The sequence below is a fragment of the Mangifera indica genome, chromosome 11 (assembly GCF_011075055.1).
Source record: "Mangifera indica cultivar Alphonso chromosome 11, CATAS_Mindica_2.1, whole genome shotgun sequence".
NCBI classification, from domain to species: Eukaryota; Viridiplantae; Streptophyta; class Magnoliopsida; order Sapindales; family Anacardiaceae; genus Mangifera; species Mangifera indica.
This window is the reverse complement of record NC_058147.1, coordinates 10,747,959-10,765,610: the sequence shown is the minus strand read 5'-3', so window position 1 is coordinate 10,765,610 and position 17,652 is coordinate 10,747,959. Positions and strand designations below refer to the sequence as shown.

General features: G+C 33.6%; 1 protein-coding gene across 2 annotated transcripts; it reads left to right on the top strand.

Moving 5' to 3' along the window:
• Positions 1 to 10,152: 10,152 nt before the first annotated feature.
• LOC123229353 (far upstream element-binding protein 2) lies at positions 10,153 to 16,161 on the top strand. 2 transcript variants are annotated; one of them, XM_044655121.1, is made up of 7 exons: positions 10,153 to 10,582; positions 10,893 to 11,281; positions 11,431 to 11,616; positions 11,785 to 11,886; positions 11,967 to 12,041; positions 12,156 to 12,272; positions 14,644 to 16,161. In XM_044655121.1, exons 1-7 carry the CDS (start codon positions 10,372 to 10,374, stop codon positions 15,922 to 15,924), a joined length of 2,361 nt encoding a protein of 786 aa, XP_044511056.1. In that variant the 5' UTR covers positions 10,153 to 10,371; the 3' UTR covers positions 15,925 to 16,161. The 2 variants fall into 2 exon arrangements, with proteins under 2 accessions (XP_044511056.1, XP_044511057.1); XM_044655122.1 differs by having other exon boundaries at positions 10,154 to 10,582; positions 11,967 to 12,038.
• Positions 16,162 to 17,652: the final 1,491 nt, after the last annotated feature.

Below are 17,652 nucleotides of genomic sequence, written 5' to 3'. Positions count from 1 at the left end.
ATTGAATATTTATATAACATGTTGCATATAACATAAATCTGGAAATCTGAAACTCCAGAATTCTGGTGTTTCAGACTTCAGGAATTCTGGAAGTTTATACCAAACTGGAATTATGTAGTATGAAACTCCAGAATTCCAGTTTTGTAACCAGATTTCTAGAGATTGAGACTGTAACATGATATCCTATATTGTTAAGATTGTTATCATTTTTGAAGTCGTTGTAAGCTCTCCAAACAGAGAATAAAACACACTGAAAAGTTTTCCTCTATCGTTAACATTGTTATCGTTGTGGTCGTGGTCATCGTCGTCACCGTAAATGATTCACTGATTTTTGCACAATTTTATGGATGAAAAGTTTCAGAGGAAAACTTTCTTAGATGGTCATCAAAATGAGATGAACACCCAATTTTTAATTCGTCAAGATTATTCAAATGTCCTCTTTAAATGAAAAAGAACCCTCCAAGTGTTGAAACTCTATTGGCTAAAGCATTCATGAGTGATATACAGCCATTGATTTTTGTCAAAATTTCTAACCATCGGTGGATAACTATGGAGCATCAAAGCCACCTAACACGAACTGTGTCCATGTCCATCAAGAAAAGTTTATATTTGAGTCTCTGTTACACTTATAAGATTTTGATTTATCTGATACAGTAATTATAAATTCAATCATTATACCTTAGAATTTACTTATTCAACCAAACCGGACAAAGTTTCCTAAGTATAAAAGAAAAATTCTCCGTAGGGATGAGGAAATGCTAAAGGATGACTTGGTAGGGCTTGTACGGTTTAATTTGCATGAGATTACCTAATAGTCCATTGGCTCCACGAAGCAAAGACTAAGAAAGGAGATAAAACAATAAGGGAACTGATGTTTGTTGTCTGGTATGGCACACAAGCTGATGAAGTTTAATCAAATCAATAAAAATGAACCAATTGACTAATATAACTTAAACAACTTGTAACATCCCACTCTGAAAGTGCTCTTCGAAGGAATGCTATAAATTTTTAACTAACCATGCATTTAAGGTAAATAGATATACATTAAAAAAAAATCTCAAATTATCAAAATACCCATATTATAAAAATAAATAAATAAATGGGAGAAGGACTATTTCCCACCCAACTTTAGATGCGTTCTCAAAATGATACCCACGGCAGATGAAAATCCAGTTTTCCCACCTATGAGCCGTTAACATGGATGGTTTCTGTTTGCATAAAGGTAAAATGTCCATTTTACCCTTGTTAGATGAAATGACAAAAATACCCCTTTGCAAAATTCATCCCAAATTTGATGTGAGGGTTTTCCTTCACCCCCCTTAGGTTTTAGAAACTAATATTTCACCTTACCTAAAGTTTTTAAACTTTGAAAACTAACATTTTCAACCCCCAAACCTAGGGTTTCCAAATTTTTCAAAAAACAGCCGCCCCCCATAACTTTCAAAACTAGCAGTTTCACCCCCATTCTTCATCTTCATCTCCCGACGTCTTCTCCGGCGTCGTCACCGGCCTCCTCCTTCTCCTGGTGCGACGGCGGTGGTGTGACGAAGAGATCTTCATCTCCTCGTCGCACGGTGCGACGAAGAGACGGAGATCTCTTCGTCGCACGATTCGACGAAGAGACTTCTCTTCGTCGCTCGTCGTCCAGATCTGGGAGATCATCGGATCGTCGCTCGTCGCTCTTCTTCTCTCTTCGACGGAGGTCTCTCTTCTTCTCTCTTCGTCGCTCGTCGGATCTGGAAGACGCGACGACGAAGGACGACGATCTGTTCTTCCAGATCTGGACGACGCTTCGTCGTCCAGATCTGGACGACGAAGCGTCGTCCTTCGTCGTCCTTTGTAGTCGGAGATGGGAGATCGGTCGAATGCGTCGACCGTCGACGGTGGCCGGAGAAGGAAGCAAACCCCAGGGGTGAAATCTAAACTTTTCAAACTTTTAGGATGGGTTAGTTATTATTTTTTAAAACCTGGAGGGGGGAAACGGTAAAATTTAAAAGTTTTAAGGTTTTAAATAGTAAATGACGATTTTGCCCCTATCCCTAACTGAAAAATTGGACGGCAGTTTGGTCACGGGTGGGAAAACTGGATTTTCATCTGCCGTGGGCTATAATCTGAGAATGCATCTAAAGTTGGGTGGGAAATAGTCCTTCTCCCTAAATAAATCTAGAAATAAATCCCCAAGGGTCATAAAAATAGTATCCAAATCAAATCATAGTAAATGTGTGTGTTCAAATCCAAATATCATAATAACAATGTTATGTTGGCAGAGAACGATAAGAGGTTTAGTATTTTTATACTCCATAGCCTTATTTGTTCGAAGAGTTTTTATGACACAAGAAAACTGAGTTTTGACAGAAGCAACAAATGGACATAAATTTCAAACAATTGAGAGAGATATTTCATAAAATATATCCAAATGAAGTGAGAAAAATTATCAGAAAAAAAAAAGTAGCAACTCCTATAGTAGCCATGAGAGATGGTCCCTAAATATCAGTTTGTATAAGAAACAAAATTGTTATCATTAAAGGGGAGAACATGATGTTTGTCAAGTTCACATGAAGCACAAACAAAAAATTCATTTTTAACATTATCTAAAATACCATTAGAGCATAAAGACTTTAATTGAAAGAATGAAACATTACTAAGACAAGAATGTCCAGTAAAATAAGACATAACAATGACACATTTTGCCATGTTAATTGTAATTTGGGAAGGTAGTTAAAGATACGTTAGCTCAAACAGACAATCAACCTTATGTTCAGTTTTAAAGATCTACCTCATCTACGAATCTTGCACAAAATAATCATGATAAGAAAAGTGTACATCAAAACCAAAATCACATAATTTACCAACAAAAATAAAGTTTAATGAGAGTTTAAGGACAAGAAATGCATTAAATAATGATAAAGCAAAAGTGAAGATATGACTAATAGATAAATTAGAGTTACATGTAATATGAATAACATGAGAAGAAGACATAATGTTTTTATATTTAAAAAGATGAGAATTAGCAATCATATAGTTACAATATGCGAAGTCAAAGTACCAAGAAGAAGTTTGCTTAAGGTGATAGATAAGATAGCAAAAGTGAAGGTGCCTTTCATAGATTGAGTTAACACTTGTTTTAAAGCATTGAATCTACCTAACTAAGAAGCTCGTCTATCACAGAAGAATGACTATAAGATGAACTCTTGATGGTAACAACAGATGTATTGTGAGCATATGTCTTACTAGACTTAGATTTGGCTTTGCATCATTTAGTGCCTTGTTTGGATTGCAACTTGAAACATTTAGAAATGATATGTCTTAGTTAGTGAAAATACTAAGACATCATTTTACATTGTGATGGTGAAGTAAGAGTAGCTATAACAATGTTAATGGATGAAATAGATTGACGAGACTTTAGAGCTTTTCAACACATAGTTTTGTAATTATTGTGTCAAATTGGAAAATGTATATCTATGCAATAAAGACGATCAAACTTATTCAAATTCATAGTAAATTGATAAACATGAAATTTGTCTCATTCATTTGCATAAAGTGAAGCATCACGATGATAATGTCAGTTTGGTTCAAACAATAATAACTGATCCAATAAAATAGTCACCTCAAAGAGAAATTCAAATATGCATTGATTGGGTTTTTTATGCATGCAACTAAGATTTTCATAAAGTTGAAATCAATGAATGATATTGGTAGTAGAGTATTACTTAGTAAGTAAATCCCAAACTTTTTTAGTAGTCTTGAGACGTTCCAAAATAAAGTTGAGGGATGAAACACAAGTATTATTGAACTAGATAATAATTTGATAGTTTTTGTTGTCCCATTCTCTAAGCATTGTAATATAATTAAATGCATATACGTCTTGTCTTTTGATTGGTTGAGATATATTACCAGTAACATAATGTTATAATTTTTTGTCTTTAAGAAAACAAAACATTTCTTGAGTCCAAATAATACAGTTCGCATTATTAAGAATGGTCTTGATAGAGTGCGAGATTTATATCTTTTTCACGGAATAAATAAGTCCAAATAATATCAACTTAATAAGATAAGCCCACTACAACGAATAGATATAATAGTAATTCAAACCCAACACAATCCAATAATCCAATAAATTCAATAATAAATCCAATAGCAAACCCAAGACAATCCAATTAATTCAATAACAAACCCAAAATAATGCAACACAACCCAACAATCCAATATTAGCTAACAATCGAATATATAGCCCAAAATAACACAAATAAATAGAAAAGACAAAATTGCAACCAAAAAAGCCAAAATTGAATTTCAATATACTCAACACAAAAACGACATCTCCAAATAAAAGTACCCAAATGTTTAAGGCAAAATGGAAAAAACTCATGGTTTTAGAAGTTGTCGGAGACTTGATCATAAAACCAAACGACTAATAGATTCATAATTCATCAAAGATCCTAGACATCAAAAAGAGTCATTAGTCAGCAAAAAAAATGGTGAAAGAGAGTACCAAAAACTTGGTTTAAAAAAAAAAGAAAAACTCCTATATTGGAAAATTCGTCTAAAATATAATCAGATGTCATTTATTGTTGGAATTAGATCATGTCGTTTATTGTTGGAGTTAGATTATCTGTAAGAAAGAACCCTTTAATGTGCCCATTGATCACTAGAAATTAGGGGAACAACCAAAAGGAAATAAAAATAGTAGGGAAAATGGAAACTCATAAAGCCCGTGTTGGTGGCCTAACCGAAAAATGAATAGAGAGGTTGGGAAGAGAATCTTCCTTTGTGTGGGGATCAAAGTGAAAGTTCTCAAACATAAGGTGTGGTTGTTGTGAAAAAAATGAGAACCATAATTTTAAGGGTGAAATAAGTTGTGTTTTAAACTAGTATTGGGTAAAAGGACAACACCATGTGAATATTTCAATTGAATAAAATTTTTGTATTTATTGTGTATTAATATATATGTGAACTTATATATAATGTCTTATACAAGAGAAGCATATAATTATAAAAATAATGTACAAAATAAAGTAAAGTTGAAAAATTATTATTCTAAATATATTCTAACAATAAATTAACCAAATTCTTTTGCATCATATATTAGAGTTAGTTTAGGATTTTTTTTTTTCTTAAATTTGTGTTCAAGAAGTTGGAAAAACAAAAAAGGTAATAACAAATATTAAAGTTTAATGATTAATTTGAAAAAACAATGAAATTGAACATTTTATTGTTCCGAAAAGTTGTAATTTAAATATGTTTAATGTATAAAATTTAAGTATTTTTTTTTTTTTGAAAATAAAGAAAAAAATCTTAGTCGATAATAATTGTAATATTGTAAAATTTAGTATAAAATTAGAAAATAAAAATATTAATTTAGTTCTTTCATTTTAATTCTTTTAAAATGAGAAAAAACCAAATTAATATTGAATAATTAATTTTAAATATTAAAATTTTTTAGATATTGCTAGAAGATGAGAACAATAAACAATTAATTTTCTCATCAAATGTTGGACGCAAAAACACATTTTTACTTCTTAATGATATAAATAACCTTTTTTTCACTCAAAACAGAACATTATATAACCGAAAATCTACAATAAAAATATAAAATTGTCATTTTCATTTTCTAGAATTTCAAAAAAATAACAAATGAAAAATAATTTTCTTATATTATTTTTCTTTTTATTTCTCAAATTCTTTATTCCCCGCCACCATCAAGCTTAGCAATTCTCAATTCAATTGTCTTTTGATCGAATTCATCAACTCCTCGATGATTACTTCTCTTTTCATGTCGACCCCAATGTATGAGCATGTATTTTCAATATAGATCTAGCTTTATTATTCATCTTGTTGCTGCATTTAACTTGAAGCACCAAAAACATTTTGCCACAATGCCAATCTACAACATCTTTTAAAGAAGATCATGGTTGCTAAGAATTTTGAAATGAAAAGCAAAATCCTCACCAAGATATTGTTTGCCACCTCGAAACCATATGTATCTTCTTCAACACTATTGTCAGTTGTCGATAGTGCTAAAACAGTTAAGCTCTTCATTTCATGTATTAGTAAATAAAATCAGTTGTCATTAAAATGAGCTCCTAATCCCTCCTATTAGATTTCTTGAAAGAAGATCAATAGGGATCAAAACAACATTGACTTTGATTGTCTTCACTTGATTTCTTCCCAACTGAAAAGATTGATGAGTGATTGCAATGCAACTTTTTGAGTTTGATGGGAGATTTGATCATGTAAAATTTGAAGGATTTTGATGAAGAATTGAAGGCCTAAGTTTATGAGTTGGGTTGGCGATTTAGTTTTCACAACTGATAGGCAAGATGATTTTGGACACAATAGGGAGGAGATTCAAAGGTGTTGTCCATTGGGGAACTTGTTGGAGTTGTAACATGTTTGTGGAGTGAACTTAGTGATTTAGATACAATGGTGGAAATGGTGGTGGCGATTAAAGAGTAAATGGGGGTTTTGGAGTGTGTATCAATTCAAACACAAATATCACTTTAGGGCAAAGTTTGACTCTTATTCAAAAAAGGAAATAAAAAGAGTTAGACAAGTCGATTAAAGGTTTACAGGTCTCTCAAGATATAGGTTTAGGTTTAAGCATAAGTAGATTATGAGCATTTTAAAATTACTTATTTTGGTTTGTTCTCCCAACATTTTTTTGAGAAGCAAAATGTAAAAATGCATTGGGCTTCTATAAGGGAGAAGAGGTGATAAATGTCGCAAAAGTAATAAAATAGGCATTGAGCAAAGAATAGAGATTTCAAAGGAAGAGAGGGTTTAAGAGAGATGAACAAAAGCCTTGAAGCACTTGTATCTTAGGCAGACATTAACACAACAACCATTAACATCGAGGATAAATGTAAAATTATGAATTATAAACACAAAGACAAACTTCAAAGAAACCCCAAAAAAATTCCAAAAAACCTAACAAATTGAAAGGAATGATTGTTTTACTACATAATTAGGGTATTAGTCATTCCACAAGCATATAAATAAATAATAATAAAAGTCAGTCTAGAAGGGTATTAGAAAAATTATAAATTTTAATATACTATTTGAGTAGAGATATGTGCACAGTTTTATGCACAAACAATAATGTGTCTTCATATAATTGGATAGTTAAAAATTAAAGATAAAACAATAGTCAATCACATGATGATACATTATTGTTTGTACACATAATTTTATTGATATTATTTTTATTAAGGCCAAAAGACTATTTCATACTCGAGTTTTAATACAAAGATAAATACACACCCATAGGGTTTCAAAAACCCAAACACCCACCCATGACTCAATATCATTTATTTAAAAAATTTAAAATTTTATCATATTTTCCTCCTTAAGTTTAAAAATCTTATAATTTTTCCCACCTAAAGTTTAAAAAGTGACAATTTCCCCCCTTGGATTTTTTCCTCTTCTCTTTAGTGATGATTTACTATCACTAGCCACTGGTTATCATTTCTCCCGCCTTATCTCTTCCTCACTATCAGAATGGTTTGCTAGTGCATGACAAAGCGATAAAGAGACTAAGATTTCTTTGTCGTATGACAAAGTGACGAAGAGACCAAGATCTCTTTGTTGCACAACAAAGAGACAAAAATCTTTTTGTTACTTCATCGTGCGTGAAAAGATCTCGATCTCTTCATCACTTTGTTATGTGACGAAAAGATCTTGGTCTCTTTATGTATCGACCAATCATTCAAATATTGAGGGAAAGATAAGGGAGGAGTGAGGATGGTGGACCGCCAGTGACAACAAAGCATAGTCAGAGAGAAGAGGAAAATACTCTAAGGGAAATTGTCACTTTTCAAACTTTGGGTAGGAGAAAATTATGAGATTTTTAAACCTAAGGAGGAATGATAAGACTTTAATTTTTTTAATAAATAATGGTTTATCTCTAATCCTAACTGAGATTTTTAACAGAAATTGGGTTATAAGTGGGTGATTGGGCTTTTGAAATCTAACAGATGTGCATTTATCTTTACATTAAAACTTGGGTGGGAAATAGTCTTTTGGCCTTTTATTATCAATGATAGGTTCTATGTGAAAATGTGTTATTTATCTAATCTTAAGGGTAAAAAAGGCTTTTAGCCAAAACTTAGATGAAAAAAATGTAATTCATTCTATTATAAAAGGGATAACATATTTAATATAATTGGGAAATAACCTATGTCATTCCTTTATAATTGAAATTAATTTTCACTTTTCTTATAACTAGACATATTGATTGGGCTAGCCCAAGTGGAGGCTCAACTCAAAGCTAGGAAATAAACACAACCTAACATTGTAGTGTGTCAAGTCTGACCCATAGGTCCTTTGAGCTGGGTTACGGGGCCTAGGTGTTAAGCCCATAGGTTGGGTCAAACTGACCTATTACTATTTAAACATTAAAAAAATAAAAAAAATTTATACGGCAATTCACTTCTGCAACAAGCAAAAGCCAATTGCCTTTTGTAGTTCTGCCTGTTGCATAAACTGTTGGCTTTTGTAGTAGGCAGAAACCGCACACAGGCAGAAGTCGTTCAACTGCTACCAGTCGCCATTTTTTTATTTATTTATTTCTTATTTTTTTCCTCCTATATAAACAACCCAAATTTTCTCCATTTTTCAATTTTATTTATAAATCTTTCAATTTGTCAATTTCAATTCTTTCATTATATTTTCAATATCATTTTTTCTCGTCAATTTTTTTTCAAAAACTGTTTAAATTCGCAAACAATAATTTTTTGTGTTTATAATTTTATTTTTATTTCAATTTTATCATTATAAAACAATTATAATAAAATGTTCTACATCACAAATGAAATATTATAAATAAAATGTTTGAACTACTATCCTCTGTTTTAATAATTAAAAAATAATTGTGTTTAAATTTTTTAATTAAATTTTTTTTCAAAAATTTGTTTAAATGGATTGGGCCTTAAAAATTTCATAGGCCAGCCCTATCGGAAGGCCTAAGAGCCGCCCAGCCTAGCCCAACCCATAGGCTGAGCCAAAGCCTGCTCAGCCTGACCCAACCCATGGACACCTTTACTTATAACCTTAAATTGGTTCTCATGTGTTTCATAAAAATTTCATTTAATTTGTAATAAAGTTCTAGTTTATTTATAATTATATATGTATATAGTTGTAAAGGCCAAAAAATTGTTTTCTATCTAAGTTTTAGTTCAATCTCAAAAATACACTCTTGATAGTTGAAAAACTAAAACACTTGTCTATAGGTTAACTACTATTGAAATTTTCAGTTAAATACAAAGATAAAATCGTCATTTTACCTTCTTGTCAAAAAATATATAATTTTATTTTATTTCTCTCCCAAATATTTAAAAGTAATATTTCATGTCACCTTAACTTTAAAAAAGCAACATTTCAACCTGCAAAACCTTAGGGTTTTTTGCTCTCTGACAATAGCGACAGTGATGATAATAACCACTATTCTCCTATTTTCTCTCTCTACCACCATCGACAATGTCTCATGATAGAGGAAGAAGTGCTAACGCAACAAATTGAAGAGAGTTGTTACGTTTTCCTTTAGCATCTGCTTTGATTTATGTCAAATCGACTCCAAACGAAGCTTTTGTCATGCAAATCAATGAAAACGAAGCCAGTGCTAAAGGAAAATGTGACAACCCTCTTAGATTTGAAGTGCCGACACTTCTTCCTCTTTGATTCATCATGTCAATGCTTCGTCATCTTTCGTGGTGGTGGGTGGCCATCTTTTGTGGCCAAATTTAGAAGATGAGTAGAAAGTGTCAACCGTCGGTTGAAATGGTAGTGACCAAAGAGGGGAAACAAAATTTAAAGGTGAAATCTAAATTTTTCAAATTTTGAAAATGGGGGTGAAGGTTAGTTTTAAAACCTAGGAGTAGAAATGTTATAAAATTTCAAGATTTTAGGATTTAGAGATAAAATGATGGTTTTACCCTTATATTTAATTAAAAATTTTAACGATAATTAGCCTATGAGTAAGTGTTTGAATTTTTTAATTATTGTGGATGTGCTTTATAAGTTGGCTAAAACTTGGATAGGAAATAGTCCTTTGGCCGTTTGTAAAATTATGTCTTTTTACCATATAATATAACTTAAAATTTTAAATTATATATCGAAGCTCATAAAAATTATCGGAGGAACCCTAAATTAGAGGCCGAAAAATATCTGACCTATCCGGGTCGCACTATATATATGCCTCAAAACCCTTCTTCTCCACATTTCTCTGGCTCTCACTCAATCTTTCTCCCACAACATCCCAAAAAAGAAGCACTAAATCAGTAACTGTACTTTAGTTTTTTCTCTTAAAATCAAAGTTTTGTTATTTTTAATTTTAATTTTTGAGGAAAAATAAGATTAGGGTTTTGTTAAAGCCGAATGGCGGAGGAAGAGGTCGTTGTGGCTCCGGCGGCGTCGGATCTCAAACGAAAGCTTAACGATTTCGACGCCGAAGCCCAGGAACCCTCCCAGCCAACCCCCAACCCCGCTGCTGTCGAGGGTGATGCCGATGGTGACGTGGCGGAAGCTGATGAATCAGAGCCGAAGCGCCCGAGACTCGACGAGGATAATGAAAAAGCTGATAGGATAGGTAATTTGTTTTATCTTTTTTAGGGTTTTGGTGATTTGGAGCTGACACTTGTTGCTTGCTGATTGGTTCACTCTGGAAGAAGATTCTTGATGATTTAATATATGAAATTTGTTTGAAATATTGGAATCTGTATTGTTTAGGTTAGGATTTGAGTTATTTCAATCTAATGCTGTATAGAATTTCAATTGCAAAATGAATGGGTGTGTTTTTGAAACTTATATGATGTTGAATAGTTTTTACTTCTTGTTTCATTCCTAATCGTTAGGTACATTGCAATCATATCTTAAATTTATGTTTGTGAATGTGACAGCTAGTGTTAATGGATTACAAGAAAGAATGTTGGATGAGGCTGGGGATACTGAGAACTTAGCCAAGGATTCTGCTAAAGAGGAGATGCAAGAAACTGTGGAAGTTAAGACGGAACTGGTGTCATCTGTTGAAGAGCAGGTTTCAGGTGACAATGAGCAAATCTCTGTTAAAGAGGAAACTAAAGAAGTATTGATTAGTGTTAAAGGGGAAACAGAAGAAGCCTCTGTTACTGTTAAAGATGAAACCAAAGAAGTCACTGTTGAAGGGGAAGAAAGTATAGAGCCCTCTGATGAGGGACCTCAGCGAGAGAGTGATAATTCTAAGGTTGATGAGCAAGCCTTAAATGATGGTTCAACTGTGACTCGCAGAATAGAGGTCCCTAATAACAAGGTATGTCAAATAGCTCGCTAATTTGTTGAAATTCATTTTTGGACAAGCTTGTAATGTTCAATGCTTGTTGTAACACTCTTACTAGGAATGTGTGTGTGTGTGTGTGTGATGGAACAAACAGATTTATTTTGGGATATATTATGGTTCAGGTTGGAGTTCTTATTGGCAAGGCTGGGGATACCATACGGTACCTGCAGTACAATTCGGGTGCAAAAATTCAAATTACAAGGGATGCTGAAGCAGACCCCTATTCTGCTACAAGACCTGTGGAATTAGTTGGGACTTTAAGTAATATAAACAAGGCTGAGAAGCTTATCAGTGCTGTCATAGCGGAGGTAATTAAATCTCTTTGTATTTGTGTTCTTTTTCCTTGACCTTGGAGCTTTAGCTGATATGGTACACAGTATGTGTTGCACATTTTAATATTTTTTGTCTATCCTTTTAGCAGTATACTTCCTTGCTTGCACTCATTTACCCAGTATGTTATTTGTCATCTGCTGTAGGCTGATGCAGGGGGTTCACCTTCCCTTGTAGCAAGGGGTCTTGCTACTGCACAGGCTGCTGGGATTGGAGAACAAGTTGAGATAAAAGTTCCAAATGAGAAGGTTATTGTTTTCACTGCTTTTGGCTTTAATATGCACTTTTATTGTCTCTCGTTTTATGCCTTACATGTTTTCTTGGCCAGGTTGGTTTAATCATTGGTAGAGGTGGAGAAACTATAAAAGGTCTGCAGACCAGATCTGGGGCACGAATCCAGGTAGTTGATACCGTGACCCTGTGCATTAACTTATATGATGGATTACATTTTTTTTCTTCTTTTATTGACTCACGAGTATACTCTGGTAATATTGATTTGAGTGTATTCTTTGTATAGCTGATACCTCAACATCTTCCTGAAGGAGATGGTTCCAAAGAGAGGACAGTGCGAGTTACTGGTGATATGAGACAGATTGAGATAGCTCAAGAAATGATTAAGGATGTTTTAAATCAGGTTTGTTTTTCTCTTTGTGTGCTTTCTTTTTCTTTATTTGTATAGTGTACTGCTGTTGGATTTTAAATTGTTTTGCATTAATTGTAACTGCTATGCTTCTATCTTACATCAAAACATTATCAATGTGGTCTGTAGATATGCTCTTTTAATTTTTTCTGGTCATAGTAAGGTGACAAGTTTAAAATAATTCTGTTATATCAATGGCTCTTGGCCTGTCTATATTTAATTTCTGTCCAGAAGATTTTTTTACTAGATTTATAACTTTGTAATTGTAAATGTGCAATGATGAATTGCACTTTTAAGTGTTTTGTTACTTGCAATGCCATGTCTTTTTTTGGCTGTTATCCAGGTTAGGGATGTGGTTCACTGGCATGCTAGTTGTCATATTGTAAATTTCAAATGAATTAGTAGGATTTCTAACACTGTTCTGCTAAGTTATTTATCTCCTGAAACTTATTTCTGTCCTTTAGCTCTTTGTCAGCATATATTTGATTTATTTCCCCTTGGTCACCTGAGCTATCAATGCTTATCTAGGAATTTAGGGACCACACTTTTCAATATTGCTTTGATCAAGAAATGTTTGACTGTTCCCCACAATTTTACATGTAGGACTTAAGGGTATTTTAGTTTCTGTAAGGTAGTGCCTTGTTGGGTAAATTGGTGTGTATGTTGCCTCTTCAATGAGGTTGTGGTAGTGGCTAATCTTTTTATTAATGATATGACAAGTGGATGTAACTGGTGTTATGCAATGCTCTTCTACATCATGTTGTCCTCTGGTAATGAAGTTTGCTAGGGTGAATTCTTGAATGTCTCACATGGACATCTATCTTGCCACACATATCATGTATATCAACCATGGTTCCTCAACTTTTGTAGTATTACTTCCATTACAAATATATGTCTAAGGAATGATATTGATGTCAATCAATATTTCTTGTTAATTAAATTGTGATGTCTTTGTATATTAGGATTTTAGCCATTATGTATTGCTTCAAGGTGCTAATGATTCATGTTTCTATGAGTTGGTACGAAAATGCCCTTTCTTGGATTGGTTGAGCAAAATTTCTGAATCTATTACATTTGTCAGTATAATAAAGTTTTAGTATGGTCATGACGTGATATTGTGCCATGGAAGTGAGAGCTTAATTACATTACACTTGTGAGAGTTTGCGGTATTGATGAATGAAGTATGCCGAGGTCACTTGAATGCAATTAGGAAGATAGTCATATATTCAATCCAAGATGTCGGTTGCCATGATTTATTTATGTTCAAGGTGCCAATTCGTATTGGTTGGCTTTAAAAATGCAGATTTGGCTATTCCTTTTCCATGGGTCAGCATTGCTTTCTTGGTGTAGCAATAGACAACCACTTATCACTCCCCTGAAGAGAGGTATTCTCGCAATTGCAGGTGTTACTAGTTGGTAAGATTACTTCAAGACTTGAAAGTTAAAAAATATGTAGTAAAGACATTGTATTAACCCTAGTGGTCTTCCATATCCCCATTTTCTATCTTCAGAAATGTATTTGAAGATAGTGCTGTACCTGGTGAAGATTGTGTTTTGAATTTGCATGGGATCGGCTCTCAAACTTGTATGTGATGCTTGCTGAAACATTTTGGAGAGTATATACCTGTCATTTTCATGTTTTTTTTTTTTTTTTGGGTGCTGTTCTCTTAATGTGGTAAACTCTGAACTTAAATTTTCTGAAAGCCTCTCATGAATGTTCAATCACTTAATCTTAGTTTGTGTCCTGTTAAGCCTGTTTAGATCATTATGCATTTTGGTGTTAATACTAGCTCATCTCACCTGATGGAGATCATTTAACTGTAGAGATTCTAAACCAAGGTGTTTCGAGAAAATCTTACATGTAGAGTCTAAACTTTCTTCTTTGATCTTCTGGGTTGAGAAGGGAAAGATTGTGATGCTGAGATGAGTTTGCTTAGGATTTTTGTTTTGTAGAAGTCTGAAGTTTATTGAATATATGCTGTTGTACCCAAGTTTAATTTTTTCAAGTACAGATCTTGCTTATTATCAAGTCCTATTCTAAGATACAATGTCTATGATAATTTCCTGCATTTCATGGTGCTAGCTTTTGTGAGGCTTCTGTAATGAAGATATATTCTTAAATATTTTATTCTTATGCTTTGATCCTCTTTGTTATGTTATGTTCTCGTCTTCTAACTATCTGGTGGTTTATTATCATGTTGATCCTTTATATCTTTGGTTCATGATGAACATGCCTTTTTGTGAATGATCTTTGTTTTTTTTTTTTTTAAATTTTCTATCAAGATCATGTTTTTTGATTTTATGTACTTTTTGAATGATGGTGCTCCTTGTTACTCATCTGATTAATGCAATTTGTGTTGAATAGACTGTGAGGCCATCACCTCTCTCTGGTGGTTTTAATCAGCAAGCCTATCGACCTCGTGGACCCTCTGGTCCACCTCAATGGGGTCCACGGGGTTCTCACCCATCACAGCCAATGGGATATGACTATCAACAACGGGGACCTTATCCATCCCAGAATTCTCAGTATCCACCTCCAACATATGGTGGTTACCCTTCTCAGCAAATGGGTCCAAGAAGTAATTTTGGTGGCCCTCCCAGTATGCATGGCCCTCCACATGGTGCTGCCGGTGGTTATGATTACTTTGGTGGGCAAGGGGGCCATGATCACCCAGGCTCTGTTGCACATTCAACTCCCAATCATGGGCATGGTCCTGGCCCTACCCCAGTTTCAGCAGGAGGTCCACCTCCATCCCAGGCAAATTACAACTATGGGCAGCCACAGCCACATGGTCACGATTATGGGCATCAACCTCCCTATGCCCAGACAGCTCCTCAGCAGGGTTATGGACATGGATACAATGAAGTGAAGTATGATAATCATGCTCAAATGCAGCATCCATACGGAGGACATGGAAACTCTCAGGCAGTTTACTCGCAGGGTAGCATGCAACCAGGTTATCCTCAACAACAGCAGTATGGTAAGCCACCATCATATAACATGCCTCCACAGGGACAACCACAACAATCTTATGGTCCTCCCCGGCCAGGTCAAGCAGGAGATATGCCTTACCAAGGTTCAGTTCCATCAGCCCAATCATATGGTGCTAATGTGCCACATCAACAGCAATATCCGTATGCAACAAGCGGAGCTATGCAGCAATGCTATCCTGCATATGGTGGTGCACCAGCTGCTGAGGGTTACAATATGCAAGCAGCTGCATCTGGTTCAGGCTATCCTCAACAAGGTGGGCAGTCTGTTTCCAGTTACACTCAGCTGCCTAGTGGGCAGCAAGCTGCTGGCTATGGGCAAGTTGCTGCTACTGGTGGTTATGCCTACACCAATTCACAACAAGGTTATTCTGAACAGCCAGCTACTACCAATGCAAGTTATGGTTATCAAGGGACTCAAGATCCTAATTATGGAGGTAGTGGTCCTGCTTCAGCGTATGCTGCACCAGCAAGCGGTCAGCAATCTTATGCACAACCAGCAGCAGCTCAACCTAGCTATGATCAGGCTGCTGCACAGCCAGCTTCATATGGGGTTGCTCAAGGGAGTGCACCAGTTGGTTATGGTAAAACCGTGTCACCGCAGCCTGGTTATCCACAATATGACACTACCCAGGTGTATGCTGCACCTCGTTGAAAAATCTTCTTGTAGCTTGTCTTTGATTAGTTAGCTGTAGCTTCAGCTAGGACTACTGCTTTGAATGCTGATATGAGTTTCAGTTTTTAGATTGTCACTTTCAGGTAGTGTCTGGAAATGATAGATCTCTTACATTACATGGTGCTAATATTTGTTGAGAATGTTGTTACGCTACTTTTCTTATGTATCCTCTGGATTATATGATCTCAATGACTCAATGCTATATTTTTTCCTTCATTGATAATCTGGGATGGTATTATATTCAGTGATGGATTTAGACAGATGATATAAATATATATCATATCTAAAAATATATAAATAAAAAATAAAAAATTATAAATAGATAATAATATTATTAAATTTAATATATTATCACAAGTATTACTCTTCCATTACTTCTAATTTTATACTTCAAAAGAGTTGAATTATCAGTATTTACCAATATATTTTTCAATATAAACTACTAAACAATTTATCCACTATTTGGTTACCTAATAGACCTTTGATAATATTTATTCTAGGAAAAACTTTTTTATAAAGTTTTAATTAGTTAGTTGAAAATTGAAATATGTAACATCGAAACTATTTTTATAAGATTTTTTTTCTTATAAGGACAATATTATTTGACAAATTTTAACCAATTAAATTCACTTTAAATTTATGATCTTTCAAGTTTAATACCTTTTTTTTAAAAATAATTTTAACTTGCTCATTAAACATATTTTGAATTCACTTACAATCATGATAATAATAATAATTAAATCCTAAAGAAACAATGATATGATTTAACTTTGCATGTTTTGAGACTTAACCAATTATAGATTCCAAGAAAAAGTGAATTATTTAAGGTCAAAGAACCAATTCCCACCCAAGGTTTGTTACATACTCACTAGTACTCGCTAAATATTGAAAACTCAAACTTCTACCTATAGTTTGTTAAAATTAACAAAACCAGTTAGTTTTAGGGTTAAAATTGTTATTTAACTATTAATTAATTAAAAAGAATAAAATATTCTTCATTTTCCCCTTAGGTTTATAAAACTATCAATTTCCCCTTTAGGGTTTTTTTTTTTTTTCTTTCTCCCCTTTTCCAACATCGTCCCTGGCCAAACTCTCTCTCCCTCCCTTTATTTGGTGCCTTCTCTAGATAAAGACGTCTTTGTCCAGAGAAGGCACCAAAAAAGGGGAGAGAGAGAGGGCTTAGTTAGAGACAGTGCTAAAAAAGGGAAGGGCGAGAGGGTTGGAGATAATGTCAAAAAACAAGAGAGAGAAAAGAAAAAAAATCTTAAGGGGGAAATGTAACATTTCAAAATTTAATCTTAGATAGAAATTATTAGTTTTCTAAATCTAAGGAGAAAATAAATAATATTTTATTATTTTTAAGATATTACTAGTTAAATAACGATTTTACCTTTAAAATTAACTGATATTGTTAATTTTAATAATTTATAAGTAAGAGTTTGAGTTTTCAATACTTAGTTGATACTAGTAATACTTAACAGACACCATTATCTTGAATTGTTCACTTTAAAATTCACAATTTTTCTATTCTTAGAAAGTTAGTTAAACAAACCCTAATTTTGTATAAAAAATTGAACCCAAAAAAACACAAATTTTCTATTCACGGAAAGTAAGTTAAACAAACCCTAGTTATGTAATAAAATTTGAACCCAAGAAATTAACAGTATGTCCCTTATTTTTTGTTGGTAGATCTTTCTCTTGGACAAT